General features: G+C 35.2%; 1 protein-coding gene across 1 annotated transcript in view; it reads left to right on the forward strand.

Moving 5' to 3' along the window:
• LOC150007274 (collagen alpha-1(XIX) chain-like) overlaps window positions 1-21,752 on the forward strand; it is a 114,944-nt gene that overhangs the window by 48,023 nt on the left and 45,169 nt on the right. Inside the window, exons 5-9 of the mRNA XM_090280807.1 lie at window positions 10,450-10,573; window positions 11,726-12,001; window positions 15,876-15,956; window positions 19,704-19,829; window positions 20,899-20,961. Coding sequence (XP_090136933.1) covers window positions 10,450-10,573; window positions 11,726-12,001; window positions 15,876-15,956; window positions 19,704-19,829; window positions 20,899-20,961 — 670 coding nt within the window. The remainder of the gene's footprint in view (window positions 1-10,449; window positions 10,574-11,725; window positions 12,002-15,875; window positions 15,957-19,703; window positions 19,830-20,898; window positions 20,962-21,752) is intronic.

Below are 21,752 nucleotides of genomic sequence, written 5' to 3' on the forward strand. Positions count from 1 at the left end.
GAGCTCTGCCCCACTAGAAGCCAGTAGTGGGAGATAGCCAACACACTCAAAATATCCAAATCAATAAAGTTATTGGTGAAAATGAAAACTGTGTCTTTTACAGAAAAAACTATGATGGACTAGGACTAGCCCTAGTCAGGGGTGCTATAAAAAGGATTCCACAGGTGGCAGATTTGTTTTTGTTTTTGTTTTTTTTGGCACCTTTGGATTATTTGGAATGACTTTAGTTTGGCTCTCTATGAATTTACTTAGCTCCCTTTTAAAAATTGATTTTAGATTAAATATTTTGTTAATTTGGTATATGTCTGCTCTCACATGTCCATTAATACTTAGGTGACTGATTAAAATAAAGGAAAATAAACAAAAGTAAATACAAATTTAATTACATAAACTTTGAGCTCTTCAATTATAGAATAATATTAATTTACATGTATGAATTTTCCATTTATAGTCTCTAACTAAAATGCAGGGAAGGTAGAAAATATTCCATTGAGAATTTCTACCCAAATATTTATATGAATGATCTTGGCAAGTACAGATCAACAATATTTTTTGTTAATGGGAGTATCACTGAATAAGCAATGGATAGAATTTCTTATAGGAAATTACACTCCATTCAAAAATATTCAAGCATGGATATCTTAGACATAGCAACCTGTCATTATATCTCTCTGGTAACAGACCAGTAATCCAGTATGGCCTCTTTTATAATAGAGACTTTGGCAAGACCCAGAGAAACTTTCTGTGTCACATTAAGTGTTCGTGCTTGTGTGGTAAAAACAAGAAATACAGTCTGTAAGAGCAGATACATTTTGCAACATATTAGTTTTAAAATACAGACATTTTTCTTCAAAAATTACAGTCTTGGCAAACAACATCACTTTTGGTCTTGAAAGCAGATTATGAATTTCTAAAAGGGAAATATAGTAACTATAAAAATGTTAATCCATTATAAACTTAGGCTAAGAAAATTAATTTTTCTTTAAACATTACTAAATTTATTTCAATGTATTACTTTAAGACTATATTATATATTAACATTATTAATATCGATATATTGCTTTATTATTTTTGTCACAGAATAAAGCTTTCATGTGATATATTTTCAGTTTTTGAATGATTTTAAATTATTAAAAATAACTATATTTAGTTTTAATTATTTACATAGTATTAAATAATAATATCAAAATTAATTATGTTGTCATTGGTTTTATTTGCTGGATAGGTCATTCGTTTAACGTAGTTATAGAGTGCCCTGTTGGCACTGCACATAGGTTTTGTGGTTGATGCAAAGACTGTTCTTGCCTTCCAAGAGTTTACAATCTCATGACGATATGTGACAGGTGCTTATAGATATATAATCCCATGTAGAAAGTGAGGAGAAAGTTGTTTTCATTATTTTTTACTTTGTAATAACGACTGCAAAGCTTAGTAGCTTAAAACAACAATATATTATTTCTCATGATGTGAGTCAGAAATATGAACAGGATTCATTGACATGGTTCTTCATGAGGTATTCACTCAGATTACTCTCTTGGTTTCATGAAACTTGTAGTTGGGCTGAACTGAAATATCAAATAGATATTACTGATGATGTCAGCAGAAATGGCAAAGTAAGAGCTCAGAAAATGTATTCATTCATAAAAACAATGATATCACAAGCAAAAATGGTCAAAACCATTTTTCAGAACTCTGGAAATTAACTAAGGGCTTACAGTGATGCAAGCTTTCTGGCATTTAACTTGTCCTGTTTACATCCCTCTCTCCTCAACATAATGGTAGGCTTGAAAACCAAAGCTCTATAATCAAAAGTGCAAACTAGGAGTGTTGCAACCATGGGAGGAAGAAGAATGGGTTTAGTGGTCAATAAGAACTCTGTTCCTAGAGAATTTTCATTATTTTACCTGACTGGTAGTTACTTGGAAACCCCTACTCATAGGGATTGTCTTTATTTGATCTGAGTCAGAGCTCATTTATTAAGAATAGCCTCTTCTCTGGCATTTGTTGATAATAATCAATAGCAATTGTATAACATTGCAGCCACTCAAGACAGCAATTACAATTGGGGCAAATGGGAAGATGACCAAATTGCAGCTGCCTAAGATAGCAATTACAATTGAGACAAGTGAGAAAATGACCAAAAACATTTTAAAGGAAAAGTTAATGAAAGAAATGTCTATAGAAATCATTAGAATGCTCCAACATGTTTGCGGGAATCCAGACACCTACATGTATGTACAGGGTGTTGTGGAAACCCTAAAAACATCTGAAAGTGTTCTAAACGCATTAGTTCTGACCAACTTTAAAGCTCTGAACAAGCGTAAAGTGAAGGCTAAGGAGAGTTGTAAACTGCCTACTTGAGCATCGAAGGCATTCTTCAACATGCATGTATAGTCCCTCAGCAGAGGCTGGGATTCTTATAGGTCATAGACATTTAACTGTTTAGTCATTAGCTGACCACTCACTAACTAAGCAGAGACCCCAGTGGGCTACACATGACAGTGTACACTTTGCTGAATTGGTTCAGAAACATGAGTGAACAAACAAACAGCAGCAAAAATGACAACAATAACAAACAGCAACAACAGCAAACCACTGATAGTTGGAGAATAATCTGATTCCCAGAATTGCCATTTATGTCTTTTTTTTATTAAAAAATTAGAAGAAATGCAAATAAACAAAATATGGCTATACACAGGAAAAGGACAGTTAATATAAACTGTTCCTGAGGAAACCTAGACATTGGATTTGCTTAACAAAAACTTTAAATCAGCTATTTAAAATATGTTCAAAAAACTACAGGAAATTGTCTAATGAACTAAAGAGAAGTATACAACTGTTGCCTCACCAAAAAGAAAATACCAGTAAATAGGAATTATTAAGAGAGGCAAGTCAAAATTTTGCAGTTGAAAACTACAACAGAAGTGAGCAATTTTTTTTTAACCTTTTAATGTGTTTTATTGATTATAATATTACATTTGTGCCAATTTCCCTTCCCTCTGCTCCCCTCCACCCGGTGGCCCCCCTCCCTCCAGTTGTAACCCCCTTTTAGATCATGTCCATTAGTTGTGCATACAATTCTTCTCAACCTCTCTCTGTCTGTTCCATTCCCTCCTACCATGATCCTTAATTTCTATATCATCTCCCTCCCACTCCCCATTCCCCCTCCCTGTTGACCTCCCCCCAATATGTTCCCCGTACCTATAGTTCTTTTTCCACTCTCCTTGCCTGTTTAGTTGGCCTTTGTTTCAATTCCCTAGCTTCTGTTGTTTCTTGTGATGCAGTTTTCATTTTAGATTTCATTGTCTTGATCCTCCTTTTTCTAAACCAGTCCCTTTAACATCTCATATAACAGTGGTTTGGATCTAATGAACTCTTTCAGTTTTATTTTGTCCTGGAAACACTTTCTCTGTCCTTCTATTCTGAATGACAATTTCGCTGGATAGAGTATTCGTGGTTGTAGGTTTTGGATTTTCATTACTTTGAATATTTCTTGCCAGTCCCTTCTTGCCTGCAGGGTCTCCCTTGAGAAGTCAGCTGATAGTCTAATTGGGACCCCTTTGTACATAATTCTTTTCTTCTCTCTTGCTGCTTTTAAGATTCTCTCTTTATCTTTAACTTTTGACATTTTGATTATAATGTGTCTTGAAGTGGTTCTCCCTGGGTCCAGTTTTTTTGGAACTCTCTGTGCTTCCTGGACCTGTAAGTCTATTTCCTTCCCCAAGTCTGGGAAGTTCTCCTTTATTATATTTTCACTCAATTTTTCAAGTTCTAGTTCATCTTCCTCGCTCTCTGGCAAACCAATGATTCTTATGTTGGGCCTTTTATAGCTGTCCCAGAGGTTTCTGATCCTCTCATCGTTGCTTCCCATTTCCTCTCGCTGCATTGGTTGACTGCTTGTTCCTTCTCCATATTCCAGTTTGTTGAAATGAACTCTGGATTTTTTTTCCTCACCATCTGTCTCGTATGTGGTTTTGTTCCTTTCGTTATGAGTGTTTTTCGCTTCTTTCTCATCTTTTTCCAGATCTTTTGTGAATTCTGTAAGCCACCTGATAACAATGGCCCAGAACTGAGCATCTGACAGGTTTCTTATCTGTTCATCTGTCAGGTTCTCCATCTGTTGCCTGGTGAGCTGTGCCACCGGGATTTCTATAGTTGTCTGCCTCATTTTGACAGATGTGTTTTGTTTTCTTGGGCCGGCTGTAGGGGGCAGTGCCTGTGTACTCGTCACAAGCCAGCGACCGGCGCCTGTCCGCGACCTATTTCGCAGCCCTGTGGCGCTTTCTTTGGGGGCGGGGGTCCAAGATGGATTCACACAGTTATTCTGCTAGGAGACCGGGATCCGTCCTCCCGCCCCCCTGGGCCTCACCGTTCAAGGCGATGTGGTGGCTGCTTTCCCCAGCGTTGGGGTCGCGAGCTGCCAGGGGTTCGACTGCAGCCGGGGTTGTTCTCCCCGCCGCTGTCCCAGGTGCGACCGCAAACAGCACCGCCCCCTTTCGCTCGTCCTACCTGCCCAAAGAGCACCACTGGTTTATAACTTCATATGTTGGGCTTCCGTGTAGTTTTATTTTCTGGAATTTCTAGTTATCCTTTGTTTTGAAGTAGTTGTATTCCTCTCTAGTTGTAGAGGGAGACCTAGCGCGTCCGTCTAAGCCTCCATCTTGGCCGGAAGTCAGAAGTGAGCAATTTGTAAAAGGGTTCATGAACAGATTTGAGGTTGCAGAATAAGGAATCAGAGAACTTGAAGATAAGTCACTTGTGTGGTCTAGGAGGAGGAACAGGAAAAAAAAGAGTGAGAAAAAATGAAAAGAACCTCAGAGACCTGTGTCACACCCTACCTTAGCAGTAGTTATATTAAATATAGATATTAAACACTAAAATAAATTAAAAGCAAAGATTTTCAGAATGGATAAAATGACTACATGATTCATCTGCATACTGTCCAAACAAGATATATGTTATGGTCTTTCGATACAGATCATTTCCTGAACTGGTTCACTCCACATAAAACCTCCTTTGGGGTGTTTCCATTCTTCACTAAGAATAGAGATATGTGGCTCGAATCGCTGAAAGTTTCTTCAAAGTTCCTTGACATTTCTGTATTCCACACTTAAAATGAATGAACTTTATATCAATTAAAAAAAGTAGAGGGAAAAAGAATAATCATGAAAACAGAAATTGAAAGAGACCTTGAGTGGCTACAAGGTACCATAGACTGGGTACCTCAAACAAAAATGTATTTCTCATGGTTTTGGAGGCTAGATGTTTGATATCAGGGTGCTGGCACAGTCAGGTTCCAGTAAAGGCCATTTTTCTGGCTTACAGATTGCCACCTTCTTTTTGTGTCTTCACATGGCAGAGAGAGAAAGAGAGAGCGCGAGGGTGAGCAAGCTCTGTGGTCTCCTCTTATAAGGGAACTAATCCCATCATCAGGACTACACCCTTGTGACCTCATGCAAGCCTAATTATTTCCCAAGTGCCTCATCCCCAGTACTATATATTGGAACTTGGCCTTCAACATAAGAATTTTGGGGAGACACAAAGTCAATATAATAGAACTAATATCAGATACAGCAGACTTTAGGGAAACATTTTTAGAACAGACAAGGAAAGCCATTTTGATAATGATGAGAGTGCCAATCCATAAAGACAGTGTAACAGTTATAAACATTTATGCACCCAACAACAAAGCCCTAAAATTTATGAAGCAAAAACTAAGTTTAAGGGAGAGATAGATAATTCAACAATAATAGTTGGAGACTTTCATACTCCATTTTCAAAATTGAGAGAACATTAGACAGAAACTCAATAAGGAAATAGATGACCTGAACATATATATAAACCAATTAGATAAAGAGACTATAGAACATTCACTCAGCAACATCAGAATACATATTCTTCTTAAGGTACATAAACATTCTCCAGGAGGCCATATGTTAAGTTATAAAGCAAGTCTCAATACATTTAAGAGGACCGAACCCATCTTGCTGTTACAGGACTTTAAAACAGTCCCATTTCTAACACTGGGTTTTCCATTCACACCTTGAATTCTAATTTTGGCAGTGAACTGTATTTCCCTACTCTCTTCAAACTTATATCACTTTCTTAGATTTTATGTGAATGTTCTTCCTCTCCTGACCAGTTTTAAGAAACAATTAGGTTAAAAACCTTCCTTTTTACATCTTTGTAAGTCTCATAGTGTTGTACACATGGTAGGCATTGAGGAAACATTTTTGTAGTTTCAATCTTGTCAACTACCAGCCATTTGTTTTTGTTTGGTTTGCACAATGTTGGTCTGGGCAGTGTTTGTGAAAAATATGAATTAATTGCCAAAATTAAAACTCTGAACTTTTTAGATAAATGTGGGTATTTGGCATGTCTTGGAAATGGCATGACCCCACATTCCCACATGGTCACAGTTGGCTGGAGCTAAATAGCAGTTGGTCCCTGTAGATGGACTGGGCTCTCAGTATTTCTCAGTCTGCACATGTGTTCTCTACAAGAAGACAAATGTCAGTTAATGTTATTACCTCACTTGTATTTGTTTTGCCTATAGAAGACTTAAGAGGAGAGTGACAGTTTCTGATATGTGCATTTCTATACAAGACGGAAAGCTAAAGCTAGGCTAAGATGAACATGTGTTTTGTTGTTTCATTCTGTTTTTATATTGTTTATACCTGAATTCAGTTCATTAATTAATTCCTTTACTATTTATTGAGCACGTACCTAGGGTAGCCACTGTTCTATGTGCTAGGAATAAAAGGGTGAATAGGATAGATAAAGAACTTCAGAGAGCTTACATTCCAGTATCTTGGCTGTACCCTATAGCTGTGAAGAAAGGATGTCTTCAGTGTTAAAACCTTCACAAAGATTAAAGAAATGAGGATTGAGGAGGAGTGAATTCACTGATTGGGAATGCCTTTAGAACGCAGGAAGTGTTAAGGGCTGAGAAGATTGTAACAGTGTAGACATTCAGTATTCATTTAAGAAGTTTGGTGGTTAGATGGAAGGTTGTATGTATAATGCTTTAGCAAGGTTGGAGGAAGTTTTTTCTGCCTTATAGCAGAAAGGAAAACACGCATATATTTGTAAACCAAGAAAGAAGGAGCAATTGGAGCAGGAAAAGTTGAAGATTAGAAAGACATTTTAATCCTCTTAAATGTAAAACTGACTGTACAATAGATGAAGCAACGGAGAAAGAGCATTTATAATACATTCTTAGAGGACAGAAAACAGTTGAAAGACTGATAACTCAAAAGATGGGAAGAAGTTAGAATGGTATATATTGCAGGTTAAGGAATACTGTTGAGATGTGGGCCAGGTTACCTCATCAGACACTGGAGAGACTTATTGCTGTGGGGTGTGGGGCAGGCTCCGCAGAAGATGGTGATTTAGGATGTGTGTGGGAGGGGTGTTAAAAATGAGACCCCCAGGTTGGTTATCTTTTCTTTCCTCATCCAATTAGACAAGAGGTGAGAGGTTTATTCTTGGAGATATTGAGCCAGAGAGCCTTCAGTCTGGGGCTAAGCAGGATAGCACGTGCAGGAAAGAGGCATGGTACCAAAAATCTGAGGGATGAAGTAGAATTCTATGCTGAATTGTGGGACCCTCCGCCCCTACACACACACCCTGCTTCCATTATGTCTTCAGCAGGTAAATACTCTTTACCTCTGGGGAAGAGGTAAATAGAAGGATTCTATCCTATTCTGTTCTAAAGCAGGAAATAACAGGACTCTATGGAGAAATAATCTTCCTACATTAACATTTGAGGGACTCTCATTAAAATCCACCAGTTGATCATGCTTTGCGGTGAAGCTGGTTCATTGCTACACTGTGCAAGCTTGCATAAACTTTGCAAAGCTTCCCTATTTTATTCTTAAATATATGTGAACTACAATGAATTATGAAGAGAGAGGCCAAAATATTTAAACTAATAGGCAAAACTAACCTGCATGAAATGGAGACATTCAAGGGTGCAGAGAAAACAACAAATATGACTATACATGGCCCTCTCAGTATAGCTTTAGTTTTTCATTTTGGATAGAAATATATATATTAAAAATGTTCACTGTCCTCTTAAGTCTTCTATAGGAAAAACAAAAACATTTGTATACAACAAAGGAAAGCATCAACAAAATGAGAAAACAAACAAACAAACAAAAAACCAGCTCACTGAATGTGAGAATGTATTCGCTGATACATCTGACAAGGGGCTAATACCCAAAATTTATAAAGAACTTATAAAACTCAACACCAAAGAAACAAACAATCCAGTTAAAATATTGGCAAGTGACCTGAATAGATACAACTCCAAAGATGACATACAGATGGCCAATAGACATATGAAAATATGCTCAATGTCATCAGATAAATGCAAATTAAAATCACAATGAAATGTCACCTCACACCTGTTAGAATGGCTGCCATAAATAAATAAAAAACAACAAGTGCTGGTGAGGATGTGGAGAAATAGGAACACTCAAGCACTGCTGGTGGGAAGGCAGACTCATGCAGCCACTGAGGAAAGAAGTATGGGATTTCCTCAAAAAATTAAAAATGGAACTGCTTATGACCCGGTAATTCCACTTCTGGGAATTTATCCGAAGAAGCCTGAAACATTACTTCAAAGGAATATATGTCCTTCTATGTTCATTGCAATGCTATTTACAATAGCCAGAATTTAAAAGCAGCCCAAGTGCCCATCAGTAAATGAGTGGATAAAATAGCAATGGTACATTTACACAATGGAATACTACCCAGTCATAAAAAAGAGAAAATTCTACCCTTTGCAACAGCATGGGTGGACCTGGAAAACATACTAAGTGAAATAAGCCAGTAGGAGAAAGATAAATACCATATGATTTCACTCATATGTGGAATCTAATGAGCAAACTGAACTAACAAGTGAAATAGAGACAGGCTCATAGATAGAGAGAAGGCTGAAAGCTCTGGGGATGGGGTGTGGAGGGATTGAGCAAAAAATGAAAAAAGAGGAAGAACTCATGGACATGGACAACCCTGTATTGGTTGCGGGGGGAGGAGCATGGGTGGAGGTGGAAAAAGGTACAGGGGAATGAATGGTGATGGAAAAAATAAAATAAAATAAAATAAAATAAACAAAAGAAGACACTAAAAAAAGGAAAGCCCAGCAAACTGATAATGTCAGAGATTTAAAATACTGCATTTATTCAAGATAGTTCAAAAAAGAACAAAAGAGAACTTTGGAAATGAAAATATAACAAACATGGATGTTGAATTGGGAAATATCCAAGAAAGGAGACTAAATAAGGAGATGGAAAAATGTAAGAGAAGGGGTAAGAAAGCTAGGTCATAAATACAGAAGTTAAGTAATTGTCTAAGAGAGGAGCTCCTAAAACAGGGGATAAGAGAAAATGATATGGAGAAAATAATTTTAAAATCTTACAATTTTTGTTTTAGCAATGCACATTCCACATTAATAGGTGTACTCAATACAATGACTGGGAAAAAAAGTCCAGGAAATAGTATGTCAAATTTTAGAACACTTGAGATAAAGATATTATCCTAAAAGGATAAAGGTCTGATAAAGGAATCGGGAAATTGGAAGGAAGGTGGAGACTCAAGTTATTATTGCAGATAGTGGTGGGTGGAGGATCTGCTGTGTGGGCTGAGGTTTCTTTCTTAAAAGGAGTCTTGATGAAACTTACTTATTAAAAATTTCCACTTGGAAGTGTATGCTTTGGTGTCTCCTCTCATCTCTACTTTGTCCACCTTTCAAATTCATAGGTGGCCCCAAAAATAAATGGCAGGCCCCAAAGCCTGGTTGTTTTGTTTGCTTTTTAATGAACAACATTATTTAAACCAGCACAGTAATGTCATTATAAATTTAGTTTAATCCTAGGGACTTTTCAGAAAAAAATGAATTTTAGAGACTTGCTTTTATTTTGTGTGATGGAAAACAAATCGTTTGCTAGTAATATCTCACTTAATAGGGGACCTAATAATATAGATGAAATAAAGTTGGTTGCTTCTCTTTTTAATATAACTTCAAAGAAAAAGAAGGAAACTAGAGCATACATACACAAATGAGTATTTATTCCTTTATGAGTCTGTACTCTTTGCCAAACCGCAGAGTTATGCTATTCTCCTCTGTTGGAACACTTGTTGAGTAAGGCCATTTTGTAACATAGTACTGTAGCCTACTTCCTTGCTTTTATATAGCCCAAACTTTAACTACTTTATACCAGAAGATATGAAAAAAGGGAAAACACAAAAATTAAAATTTCATAGGCAATGTAGGCATGCTGCTTCCATACATCTGCTAGTGGATTACTATAAAAATGCATAATGTATCATAAACTTATGGAGAGAAAGATGACTGAGATATTGTGTTAAATAGAACTTTATATCTAGATTTTCTTTTCCAGCCTTCTTCAGTTTTCCCACAATATTTCTGTTCTTCTCCTACAGTAAGATATTTCCAAAAGGCCTTCCTGAGGAGTATGCCATAGCAACCATGTTTCGCATACGAAGAAACACCAAAAAAGAACGCTGGTTTCTATGGCAGGTTTTAAACCAGCAGAATATGCCACAGGTAAGGAACCATAGGTGAAACCTGGAACTACATGTACAAATTTGGGAACACCCAAATATTCTGTCTTTCAAAGGAATCATCAATAGGGAAATTCAAGTATTCTCATAGTAAGGGTATCTTACTGAAATCTGTAACAGGGCAGTCTAATAGGTGAGATTCTAGGTTTATATTTCATGTAAAGACACTCAAACTGCTCTTCCTTCACAACTGCTGCATTGGTACTAAGTCCACTTCACTGATACTTTTTATCTGTGATTATTTCTGATATTATGTACTTTTTTAACAGCCATTCATTGTTTTCATCTGAAATTCCTTAGTGAACTAACAGATGAGATATTGATATTGATTCCCACAATACAAATTTATTGAACACATACTATATGCTAGTTAGTGACAAAGATATTTAAAAAACATAATTCCTATTCTCAGGAGCACAAGGTCTAAGGGGATGTCATCTAGGAAAAAAACATACTAGAGGATAATCACAATGTGACAAGTACAGTGGTAAGTTTGGAGTTGAGTGGAGACTGGGGAATGGGGAGAGCAAGGATCTAGAAGAGTTGTCAAAGAGATGACATTTGGGCAGAAAGGAAGAGTGTGGGTACTCTGGTGAGGGGAGATGAACCTTGCTATTACTTATTGGCACCATATATTTGTGAGTACTTCTATATACATTCATTGGAATGGTTTTCATTTCACTGACATTTTAATATGTTAAAACAGACACAATTTTAGGATGAGAAGATAAACTAAACTGCAAGTGTGTCCTCTATGAAAATGCATTTTATCTGCACCATGCAAATCACCTGAAGTTAAAAAAGTTGATCTCAACTTCCAAACTAAGGGAAGCAATCATCTTCTTATTCTTATAAAATTAGTAGCATTAAATTCTTGAATTACCCATACAGAAATATACATACACACACATACTCTTAGATGCTCTGTCTAGAGAGGAGTATATTACAATCACCAGAATAATACATACTTAAGGTATTTTGTAGCTGGATATTTGCTGGAGGACACAGGTGCTATCTAAAACATTTTACTAAGTCTCTCAGTTGTACTAACATGCATGCTGAGTTTTGATCTGTGTGCTTTAATAATTTCAAACACTGATTTTAAAATATTTAAAGCTAATTTGCATTTTTGCAGGTTTCTATAGTAGTTGATGGTGGAAAGAAGGTGGTGGAACTTATGTTCCGTGCTGCTCAGGGAGAAGTGATGAACTACATTTTTAAAAATCGAGAACTCCGTTCTTTGTTTGATCGTCAGTGGCATAAACTTGGCATCGCTATACAATCCCAGGGCATTTCCCTGTATATGGATTGCAATTTAATTGCAAGCCGGCCTACTGATGAAAAGGACACTATGGACTTGCAAGGAAGGACTGTTATCACTGCACGCGCTTCAGATGGCAAGCCTGTGGATGTGAGTTTTGATATTCATTGTAAAAAAGCACTAGTCAAATATCTAAATTAAAACAAAATGCCTTACTTAAAACCTCTTCCTTTAATTACTCTGTAATACATTGCTTTCTCAACACATTTTCCATCAGGTGTGTGAAGGTTAGCTATGTATTTCCAACTGTCTTTTCACATATATTATCTTCTATGTCTTTTTACCCATTTTTCCAATCTGTGACTTTAAAAGAATTAGGTCATGCCTTTAAAAATAAAGTTATTAAAATTATAGTAAAAGAGAAAATATAGTACAAAAAGAAAGCTTGATATCTAGGCTCTCATGTTCTGAATAGAAAAAGCTGGAAAAAATGAACTTGAAATGGTTCCAGATTATCTAGTGTTTTTATTCAAGAACAATAGGCTATTTATTCATCCTCAGAATAGCAGCCGACTTGTACTGCAGACTGTTTTTTATGAGCTTATAATGCTTTTTATGGACCAAAGCATAGCCACTAATTGTATCAATAGGTCATTTGGATGAGAACAATTGGGTAGTAAAATCCTTTCCGATGAAAAGATCCTTTAAAAATAGTATTAGATGTTCAGATGATAAAGATTTATAATTTATTTTCCTAGAGAAGAAGGTCTATAATCTTTAAAAAAGTGGAATATATCTAACGTTGATGAATGCACATTTTCTTGAGGGTAGAATCATGGGAAATCATAGAATCATATAAAAATATTTTGAATACAGGTTGCCAATAGGAATTGGTATTGCTGTTAACCCAAACACTTAACAGCTTAATTTTTATTTCAGAAGTATAGTTCTATGCAGATATATATTTGGCCAGCTAATTTTACACACACACACATATTTTTCAATGAAACGTTATTTTTAAACTGTCTTTTCTTAGAGACTTTGAACAAAATCAGTGAGAATGCCATAACTTAGGCTCAGTGATGGACACAAAAAATAGGCCAGAGAAGAAGCCAGTGCTGGAGATAGGACATCATGGCATCATGAAGAATTAGCTAGCCTGGGGATCAGACAGATGTGGCTGTAAATCCTACCTCATCTGCTTAGTGTCTATGATCTGCTAATTTACTTGTTAGCTGTTAATATATCCGAGTCTCAGTATCCTCAATTATAAAAGTGTTAATGGAATTACTTGCTATCATATAGAGTATATGCTGTAGGCCCTGCTATGTGGTCAGTTCTCCATAAGATTATTTATTCAGGGCCAGACATGCCATTCAAACCCAAGCATAAGAAAGTAGGAAAAAGAAAAAGTACCTTCTATTTCTGCCCTCAAAGTTCTTTAAGGCTAATGAAGGATTAAAGTCTATGTCAGTAAATGGTGGCTGCCAATAATATTATCAGTTGTACCAACAGCAGTACTAGACAGAGCTTTCAGAAAGGTCTCTATTCAAAGGCAAGGGTGGAAGTAGAGACCAGCAGCTAGAACAACAGAGATTTGACTCCCAGCAGTAGGTGAAATATAGGTAGATTGGAAGTCAGCTTCAGGGATCTCTAGCAATAGAAGGAGGGAATAGTAATAATACCTCTCACACATGTGAGTTTGGGACTGGAATCTGGTCCTCATGGGAATAGTAAGAGCAAAATGGGCCCTGGTTCCAGAGAAACAAGAAGAACCAAAATGTACACTGAAATAAATTCATAATATTCAGAGAGAAACAGCAATGAGAGAGGAACAAGTTATTGCAAGAGTGTAGTCCAGGCTCAGAGCTCACCTCTGAAGGCTGAGCGTCTGTCCTGTGTCTTAACTTCTCAACCAAGGAAAGAATTTAACCAGAACCTAAGGCTGAAGAATATCAGGTATGTCCTTATAAAAACACCTAATGTAAATATTATAGTGTTAGTTTCATTGTTTAATATTGAATTAGTTCTTTTGGGGATAAAATTAAAGGCATATCACAGTGATGCAGATTTTAAATAGTTACTCTTCAAGTAAACATAATATATTGGGTTTTTTTTTAAGGTTCTTGGTCCTACTAAAACTTTAAGTGGACTAATTTTTTATTATCTCCTTGCAAGTTCTGTGATTCATAAGGTCTGTTGTAATATGACAATTTTTATTTATTCAGTATGTATGTTACTTTTTAAAAATTCTAATGATTGGGTTTTATTTTATAGATAGTACCTGTGTGCTTTCATGAGAAAGAAACAGGTGACAAAACTGATAAAAAATGTTTTCTTAACAAACCAATCCTGTGTGACAAGGGTCAGTAAAAGACTTAGCCCTAAATATTCTCATTTGAAAGCACTGTGCTGATGAAGGATTCTAAAATAATTAGTGAATAACAACAGCATAATTAAACTAGGCTGATTGTAGTTTCAGTGTCATGGGTACTTGAGGAGGTTCTGATCTGTCAAAAATTGATCACCTATTTTCAGTTAAGTAAAATAATTCATTTGAAGGGCTTAGCACAGTAGATGATGCATGAGAGAATTTCAATATTTATTGACTATTTTGATAATGATGATGATAAATATGTTTCGTTTAAGAAGAAAATTAATTGTCCTTCAGTCAACATAATGTGTATGTTACTGCCTGGTATTTCATTAGACTGTGTAAGACAGTGTATTTAAACTTTACAAATAAAAATAAATTTCAATAACCTTGCAAAAAGTTATAGAAAAGAAATTAAGTTTTATTTCATCTCAGAATTTCGCACTGGCTGTGAATCTAAGGCAGCTCATTAATTTACAAGAAATGCTTTCCATGAGCTGAATTGATTTTGTTCATCTCAATGTAGAATATTAGTTATAGCTTTTTTCCCCTCTTTTTTTTTTTGTGTGTGTGTGTGTGTTGAGGTAGGGACTTAAAACTAACTGCAGATATTCAGCTTCCTATTATCACAGGATTAATTATTATAATATTACAGTTGAGACATTCCATAGAAAGTACTTATTGACCTGAAAGTAATGCATAATCTAGCTCTGTTATTTTGGGAGATAGAGAAAGGGGTGGAGAGAATCACAGAGAGAGAAGAGTAGGGCAGGGAGGAGGAGAAGTGGAGGGATGAGCTTGTTCCTGACCCATTTTATGTGTCTAATCATTATACGATTAATTATTAATTAAATTTTTAAACTTTCAACCACAAAGTAATTTAAAATAGCCTATTTAAGCATCTTTCATATTGAAATTTTATTAATAGTCTGTACTATTTACTTGCTCTTATGTGGTTGTTTGATCTTGTATTTAAAAGCATGATTTTATTTTCCTTTAAGTACTTTAATTTCATTTCCAAATGCCAAAAAAAAAAAAAAAAAAGAAAAAGGATCTGCTGAACAAATAGAAGGAATCAATTATTTTTGTAAAGATTGTGAGTCCTTCTCAAGACTATGCCATTATAATATAAAACCTATAGGTATTAGACAGAATCCATAAAAAAAGATAAAAATCAAATACCTTTTTTTTTTTTCTTATTAGGAAGTGACCATCTTTCTCTGTTTCTCAAATATGTCTGGAACTATGGATAAAGCCTTTTCCGTCATGTACTCAGACCTTTGACCTTACTTTTTTTCCCCAGAATTTTTAATTTTGATGTAGTCCTCATTTTGTGGGTATATATTTTATTGTGATTAATAGCAATATCTCTCTTTAATTAAATACTATTTTGTTGTTTAAGACAACTAGCCATGGTGTGGAATTGTTTTTATTCATTATTTTCATTATATATTGATTCATCTCAACTTAGTCTATTTTTCAAATAGTGCATAAAATCATGATCCTAAATTAATAAAAATATTTAAAAATACTTACCAGTAATTTATTTGTTTTAGCTTCTTATTTCTTACCAGGTAACTTACTATAGCTCTTAAGTACCTAAATGTGATTCTCTAAAAAGACCTAATGATATTACTAATTTTTTAATAGATCGAACTTCATCGACTTAAAATCTACTGTAACTCAAACTTCATAGCTAAAGAATCCTGTTGCGAAATATCAGCTACTAAGGTAAGTTAATTTTCATGGCATGTGAAGAATGTAGAATGCCAGTTGTCTCGTCTGTAGAGTCCAAGTGTAGGGCAGCACTATCTTCTGCTGAAGACAGGTGAATGATTTTTCCCAAGTGAGAGACCTGTCTTAGAGCTCTCCCAGAGTTTCTGTTAACAACTTCAATCCCAGCGTTTCATCCTGAACTTTGGAAATGATATATCCTCATTTTGGATTCACAATAAGTAAAAGCAAATTTATGCCTTTCTCTCTAAACTATGCTGTAACAGTAACATCATCATTCTCCAGTTACAGGGTTTTAAATTTGTGATTATACCTTATTCTCACTCATTTCCTTCTTCTAGCATATCTCCCACCCTGGATAGTTTACCTTTATGATAGATTTTTCATCTGCACCTTCCTTTTTCCTGTTACTGCCATGGTCTACCTTTGCCTCATACCTAGATTGCTACATTAGTGTCTCAACTGCCTTCCCTGTATCTAGCCCTTTTGCTTTCCAGCATAACCAGAATAAGACTCTGAATCACTGCTCTATATATTCATTTACTTTCTTCCACTAAACATTTTTTATTGTAAAACATTGGTCTTCTAGATGTTGTTTTAAGGAACACAAATAAGGCACATTCCCTTCTCTCTATTCATCTTTTTCAAAGCCTTTGGTCATTCACTGTTGGCAACAAACCATAAATTTAGTTTTTTAGCCTCTCATTCTTAATATTCCCAACCTTACTGTACAACTATTACTGTCTTATACCAATCTTCCATTCCAAAGAAATTCTGAATTTGATAATTTCTATATCCCTCATTGTGATAATCATGTGTGCCTTCTTATATTATTAGATACAGTTGTAATTTATTCAACTGCATTTTTAATGTCATTGAGGGTAGTTATACTTTTATACTGTTTTTTAAAAATTACTAGTGTTTTGTTTTTAGAAGATATTCAAAACATTGTTTTATGACTGAAAGAGAGAGGTGAGACAAAGAAGTGTTTGAAAGGGACAAATTCTAAGAAGTCTTACAAAAAGAACGTGAAAAGTAAAAGATGAAACTTTTTCTTTGTATCTCAAAATTTTCAGAAGTTCTACTCTTACTGTAAAAATTATATGAAAAATTTTATCAATAGTAATGCAAAAATATTTTAACCTCTATTACTCACTATGGGTAGTAGAATAATAATGAGACTAGCCGATTCAAAGCATAGCCAAGTCTTTCAAACTTTTTTGTTTTGCTTAAGTCACTTGGTTTTATGAAGCATATCTCCAACCGGATTATGGCTCTCATTCCAATAAAGTGAAAGCCAGCCAACTGTCTTTCTATAAATATCTAAAAAGATCATTTAGAATGCCAGTCTACAGACTTGAAATACCTAGACTTCCTGGAATCGTACATTTAAATCTTGAAGATGATAATTCTCCCAAAATTTTGTTTTAATAATCATGCTTTTATAATATTGGAGCTATTAATAATTTTATTTGGTTGAAAAGTAACATAATGCTGTTATGATATACCCAAATAATATATTTTTTTACCAATAGTTACTACTCTTTGTTATCACATAATGGACATTTTCAACTCAAATTATGAGAAAACTATTTAGGAAAGTACAGGTGATGGATTTGATAGAGAAGTTTGATTATTAAAAGTAGTTTCATGACCTAACAAACTATGAAAAAAAATTAGTCATGTTTTAAAAAGACTATTTAGGACTTGATTTTAAATAATAGAAAATAAGGCAGGAATTCATCTTTAACTATGGAAACAATAACAAAAGGTTGCATACTTTTCTGCTGATAATTTTTGGGGGGAGGGAACATCACCATTCTGTTAATGATTAACAGAAAACAGAACATGTTGTATTTTACAAATGCAAATGTATAGTTTGGAAGACAAATAATTATAAAAAGCCATTTAAGTGCATCTGCTATAATTCTGACATCAAGTGTTGTTCTGGGTCTTTTTTTTTTAATGCGTTGAATTCAGGAAATTTCAATATACTTGCTTAAAAATCTCATTTTGTCCTGGAATTTCAAATCAGACTTTTTATTTTTAATATTTTATAGCATATTTCAAAGGTGAAATTAATTCAAGATAAACTATAAACAAACTTCTTTGCTTCTATTGATTTGGTTTCTTGTTTCTGAAGCAGTCAAGTTTCATAAACTGCTGGCATAGAATGAAGAACAAATATGAACAGAAGGAGGAAATCAGGAACATTTGATGAAAATAAGTGAGAAATGTGATTAAAAATTTGAGGACCAATTAATTAAATATGTATCAAATCAAAATCAGAGGTTTTACAAGGGAAGAAGTCCTTACTTGTACATTTTATGTTTCCTTTAGGCACTTTTTGGGGAGTGAGGACAGTTGTATAGTAATTTATAGTAATTTAATTCCTAATTTAATATTGTGAATCTGTTACCCAGAGCAAAATTGTGAACTCTAACTGGATCTTGGTTACATGACTGGGAACCTGTGGGACAGGAATTGGCTGGAAAATTATATCAGATCATATATGATAAATGGACTGTTCGGGTGATAATTGTGTTTTATTCTAATGTGATTTTTGACTTGTGAAGTTGGCAACTTATTAAGATAACTAAATAGCTAATCATTAAATCCGGAAACAGTCAATGTGGTAGAACAAGTGGGGAGAAAGGAAACTAGTCACATTATTTCGTGGTGCTAATTTTCTTAGCTTTTATTCTCACAAGCATTAGAGTACTATCCAGTTTTCAAAATAATTTGTTTCTGTTTTAAAAGTTATGCGTGTTTATTATAGAAAACTTGGAAAATACAGTCAAACTGATAGAAGAAATGAATATGAACCATGATCTTATCACAATAAAAAAACATTGACAATCTTTTAGTTTGGTATCCTGACAATCTTTTTCCATGCATATCTAATTTGTAGTATACCAAGTCATGTGTGAACTTACCCTAACTTGCAAATTCAGAGTTATGAAATTGCAAATTCATGAAATTGCAAATTCAGAGTTACAAACTGTGGTGAGGAAGGGGCCTGGTAAATGATGTTAAGAGAAAAGGATGTGTTTATCCTCTTTAGACTTTCCATCAGGACTGATTTTTTAGACAAAAATTCATTGCTTTGTACCAAATTTGTCCTTTTGTTGTCCCACATGTACTGAGCCCACTGGATAAGGTTATGAAATTCACTGCTTTTTTGTTACTTTGGAGACCTTTTAAAAATAACTTTAAAGGAATATGGACTGGCCCAAGATATACTTTAATTAAATATATAGCATCTTACAGTGTAGAAGTAATTTATTTTCTACTTTTACATGCCTTTTCAATCATTTTGTTGAACTAAACTGTGTTTTAAACATTCAAAATACATTATTTTATTTTAAATTTTGTTCCTAAAACACACATATAGATGTTATTTGTACAAATTATTTTATTGTGACAATGCAATCATTGTAAATGTTTGTTATTATTATACTTGTCATAAAGTCACCCATAATAGCTCTAAAATATCTCACACACACACACACAAAAGCAACCGAGCATTTTAATGCATTCCTAGGGTGTTGTCAGTGTAATAAAACACATGGGGGGCTAGTGGAAAAGCAAAGGCGTTATAAACTTTCACATACTACTGTCAACTTCTGGTTAATTAGAAGGTAGTTCTAACAGGTATCCCCAGTCATTCCTACTTCGGTGGGAGCCAGTATTTAGAATGTTTGGAATTTGCCCCATTTCCTAAAGCCTCTTTTTGGATTTTAGTGCCCAGAGCATGATGGCATTGGAAGTACTGCATCATTATCAATACCTGCTCATGCCGATACAGTGTCTGCTTATCTGCCAGTAAAACAGGAGCTTAAAGAACAGTGTCAGTGCATTCCAAACAAGGTATGCTGGTATCAGTCTATGCCCACTGAAAAGCCACTCCACACAGTGAACCAGGCAACTTGAATGTGGCCCTGGTGCACAGAATGTGTCTTGTTTAGTACTAGTTGAATCAAATGCCTAAGCCACAAGGTTATGGGGGTGGATTAAGAGAAGGGGATTGGGAATAGAAGTTCCTCAGTTTTTATCTAGATAGTTCTGAGCCAATCTGATCTTATCATCAGAGTGTGAACTGAATGAATAGAAAGGTGAAGGGAAGAATGACCTGTACAACAGACAAGTATTGAGCACTTAACATGTTACAAGAATATGCTCAATTCTTGGCATTCGCAGTTGAAGAAAAACTGCCTGCTCTTCAACACATACAAAGCCACTACATATTATTTCTTTGTTACGTGGAGATTGTATTTATTTAGTATCCCCTCTGCCATAAACTGTATGAGAAGTACTCAAAGAATTTGTTTCACTTGCACCAGTATGGTCCCTGGGTCAGGAAGGCTGGGCTCATGGGCCTACATTAACTGCTTTTGTGGATGTTAATGGCCATCATGAGGCCTGTGCTAAAAGTAGGCTGAGTGATCTCTTGATGGCTTTTCTCTCTGCCCATAGCTGAGGAAAAGAATGGGGAAAGGAAAACTTGCCCCAGTACCTAGAGCACGATGTCCCCTAGCACTGTGACCTAATGCATGCCTTAATATTTAACACATCTTGTTACTACTTCACTCCTGGCTGGAGGAATGGGGACAGGGGTTGGGTGAAAGTTTAGAGGAATCTTATATACATTTTCTCTAGTGACTAATGCTGTATAGTAAGCTCTACAGAAAGGCAAGTACGAGGCCTCATAGAGGAGCAGCACGTGTCCCAGTCATGAAACGTCTCATGGAAGAGAAAATGAGGGACAGTAGTGAGCCTTATGAACAAGGGAAGAAGAACATTGCAGTAGAGGGGCCAGCCCCAGTTCAGAGGGGAGCAAAGCTTTATCTTACTATTGCCAGCATAATACTTACAAACTTATTGTCTTTAGCTCAATATGGCAAAATGTTTGATAACACAGAAATTCATTTTTGCTCAGGGAGAAGCAGGATTACCTGGAACGCCAGGCTCACCTGGTCAGAAAGGGGATAAAGGAGAACTGGTAAGACACCTCCAAAACTACTGGATGAAAGTGGATTTGTTAAAAAATGACTTAAAAGCATGTCCGTCTCATTTTTCTATGTCTCATACACATGCATATTTCTGTTAAAGGCTACCAAGGGCTGTATTTAAATGTTGATCACTAATGTCAGAAACACTACATCAGCATTGAAGGCTGCTTTTGAGTTACTATTCGAAGGTTGGACTAAAATTGGAAAAACTCTGAAAACCCAAATCTTTGTACCTGTAAACAGTAAGCAAAGTTGTAAAGCAAGGAAGTTTGGTTCTTTTTTTGAAACACTTGAATTCTTGCTTCTCTTGTCTGCTGCTGAGTCCCCACTGAATATTCTTCCTTAACTTAATAAATTTAACATTCTCTTTTTGAAATACTTGAATTATTGCTTCTTGTTTGCTGATGAGTCCCCAATGAAGAGTCTTTCCTAACTTAGTAAATGCATACTGCCTTCCCTATTTTTCGCCCCTCTCCCAACCCCTGGCAACTACCAAAATGTTCTTTGTATCTGTAGCTTTTCTTTTTAGATTTCACATATAAGAGAGATAATATAATATCATATAGTATTTGTCTTTTGTGTATAATTATTTCATATATACACACACATGCACACACAGTTTCTTTATCCATTCATCCATGAATGGATACTTAGGTTGTTTTCTCATCTTGGCTATTTTAAATAATGTGGCAATGAACATGAGGGTGCACATATCTTTCTGAGGTAGTATTTTCATTTTCTTTGGATAAATACCCAGAAGTAATATTGCTGGATCATAAGT

The sequence above is a fragment of the Furipterus horrens genome, unplaced genomic scaffold (genome assembly GCF_987537825.1).
Source record: "Furipterus horrens unplaced genomic scaffold, mFurHor1.1.pri manual_scaffold_6, whole genome shotgun sequence".
Classification (NCBI taxonomy): domain Eukaryota; kingdom Metazoa; phylum Chordata; class Mammalia; order Chiroptera; family Furipteridae; genus Furipterus; species Furipterus horrens.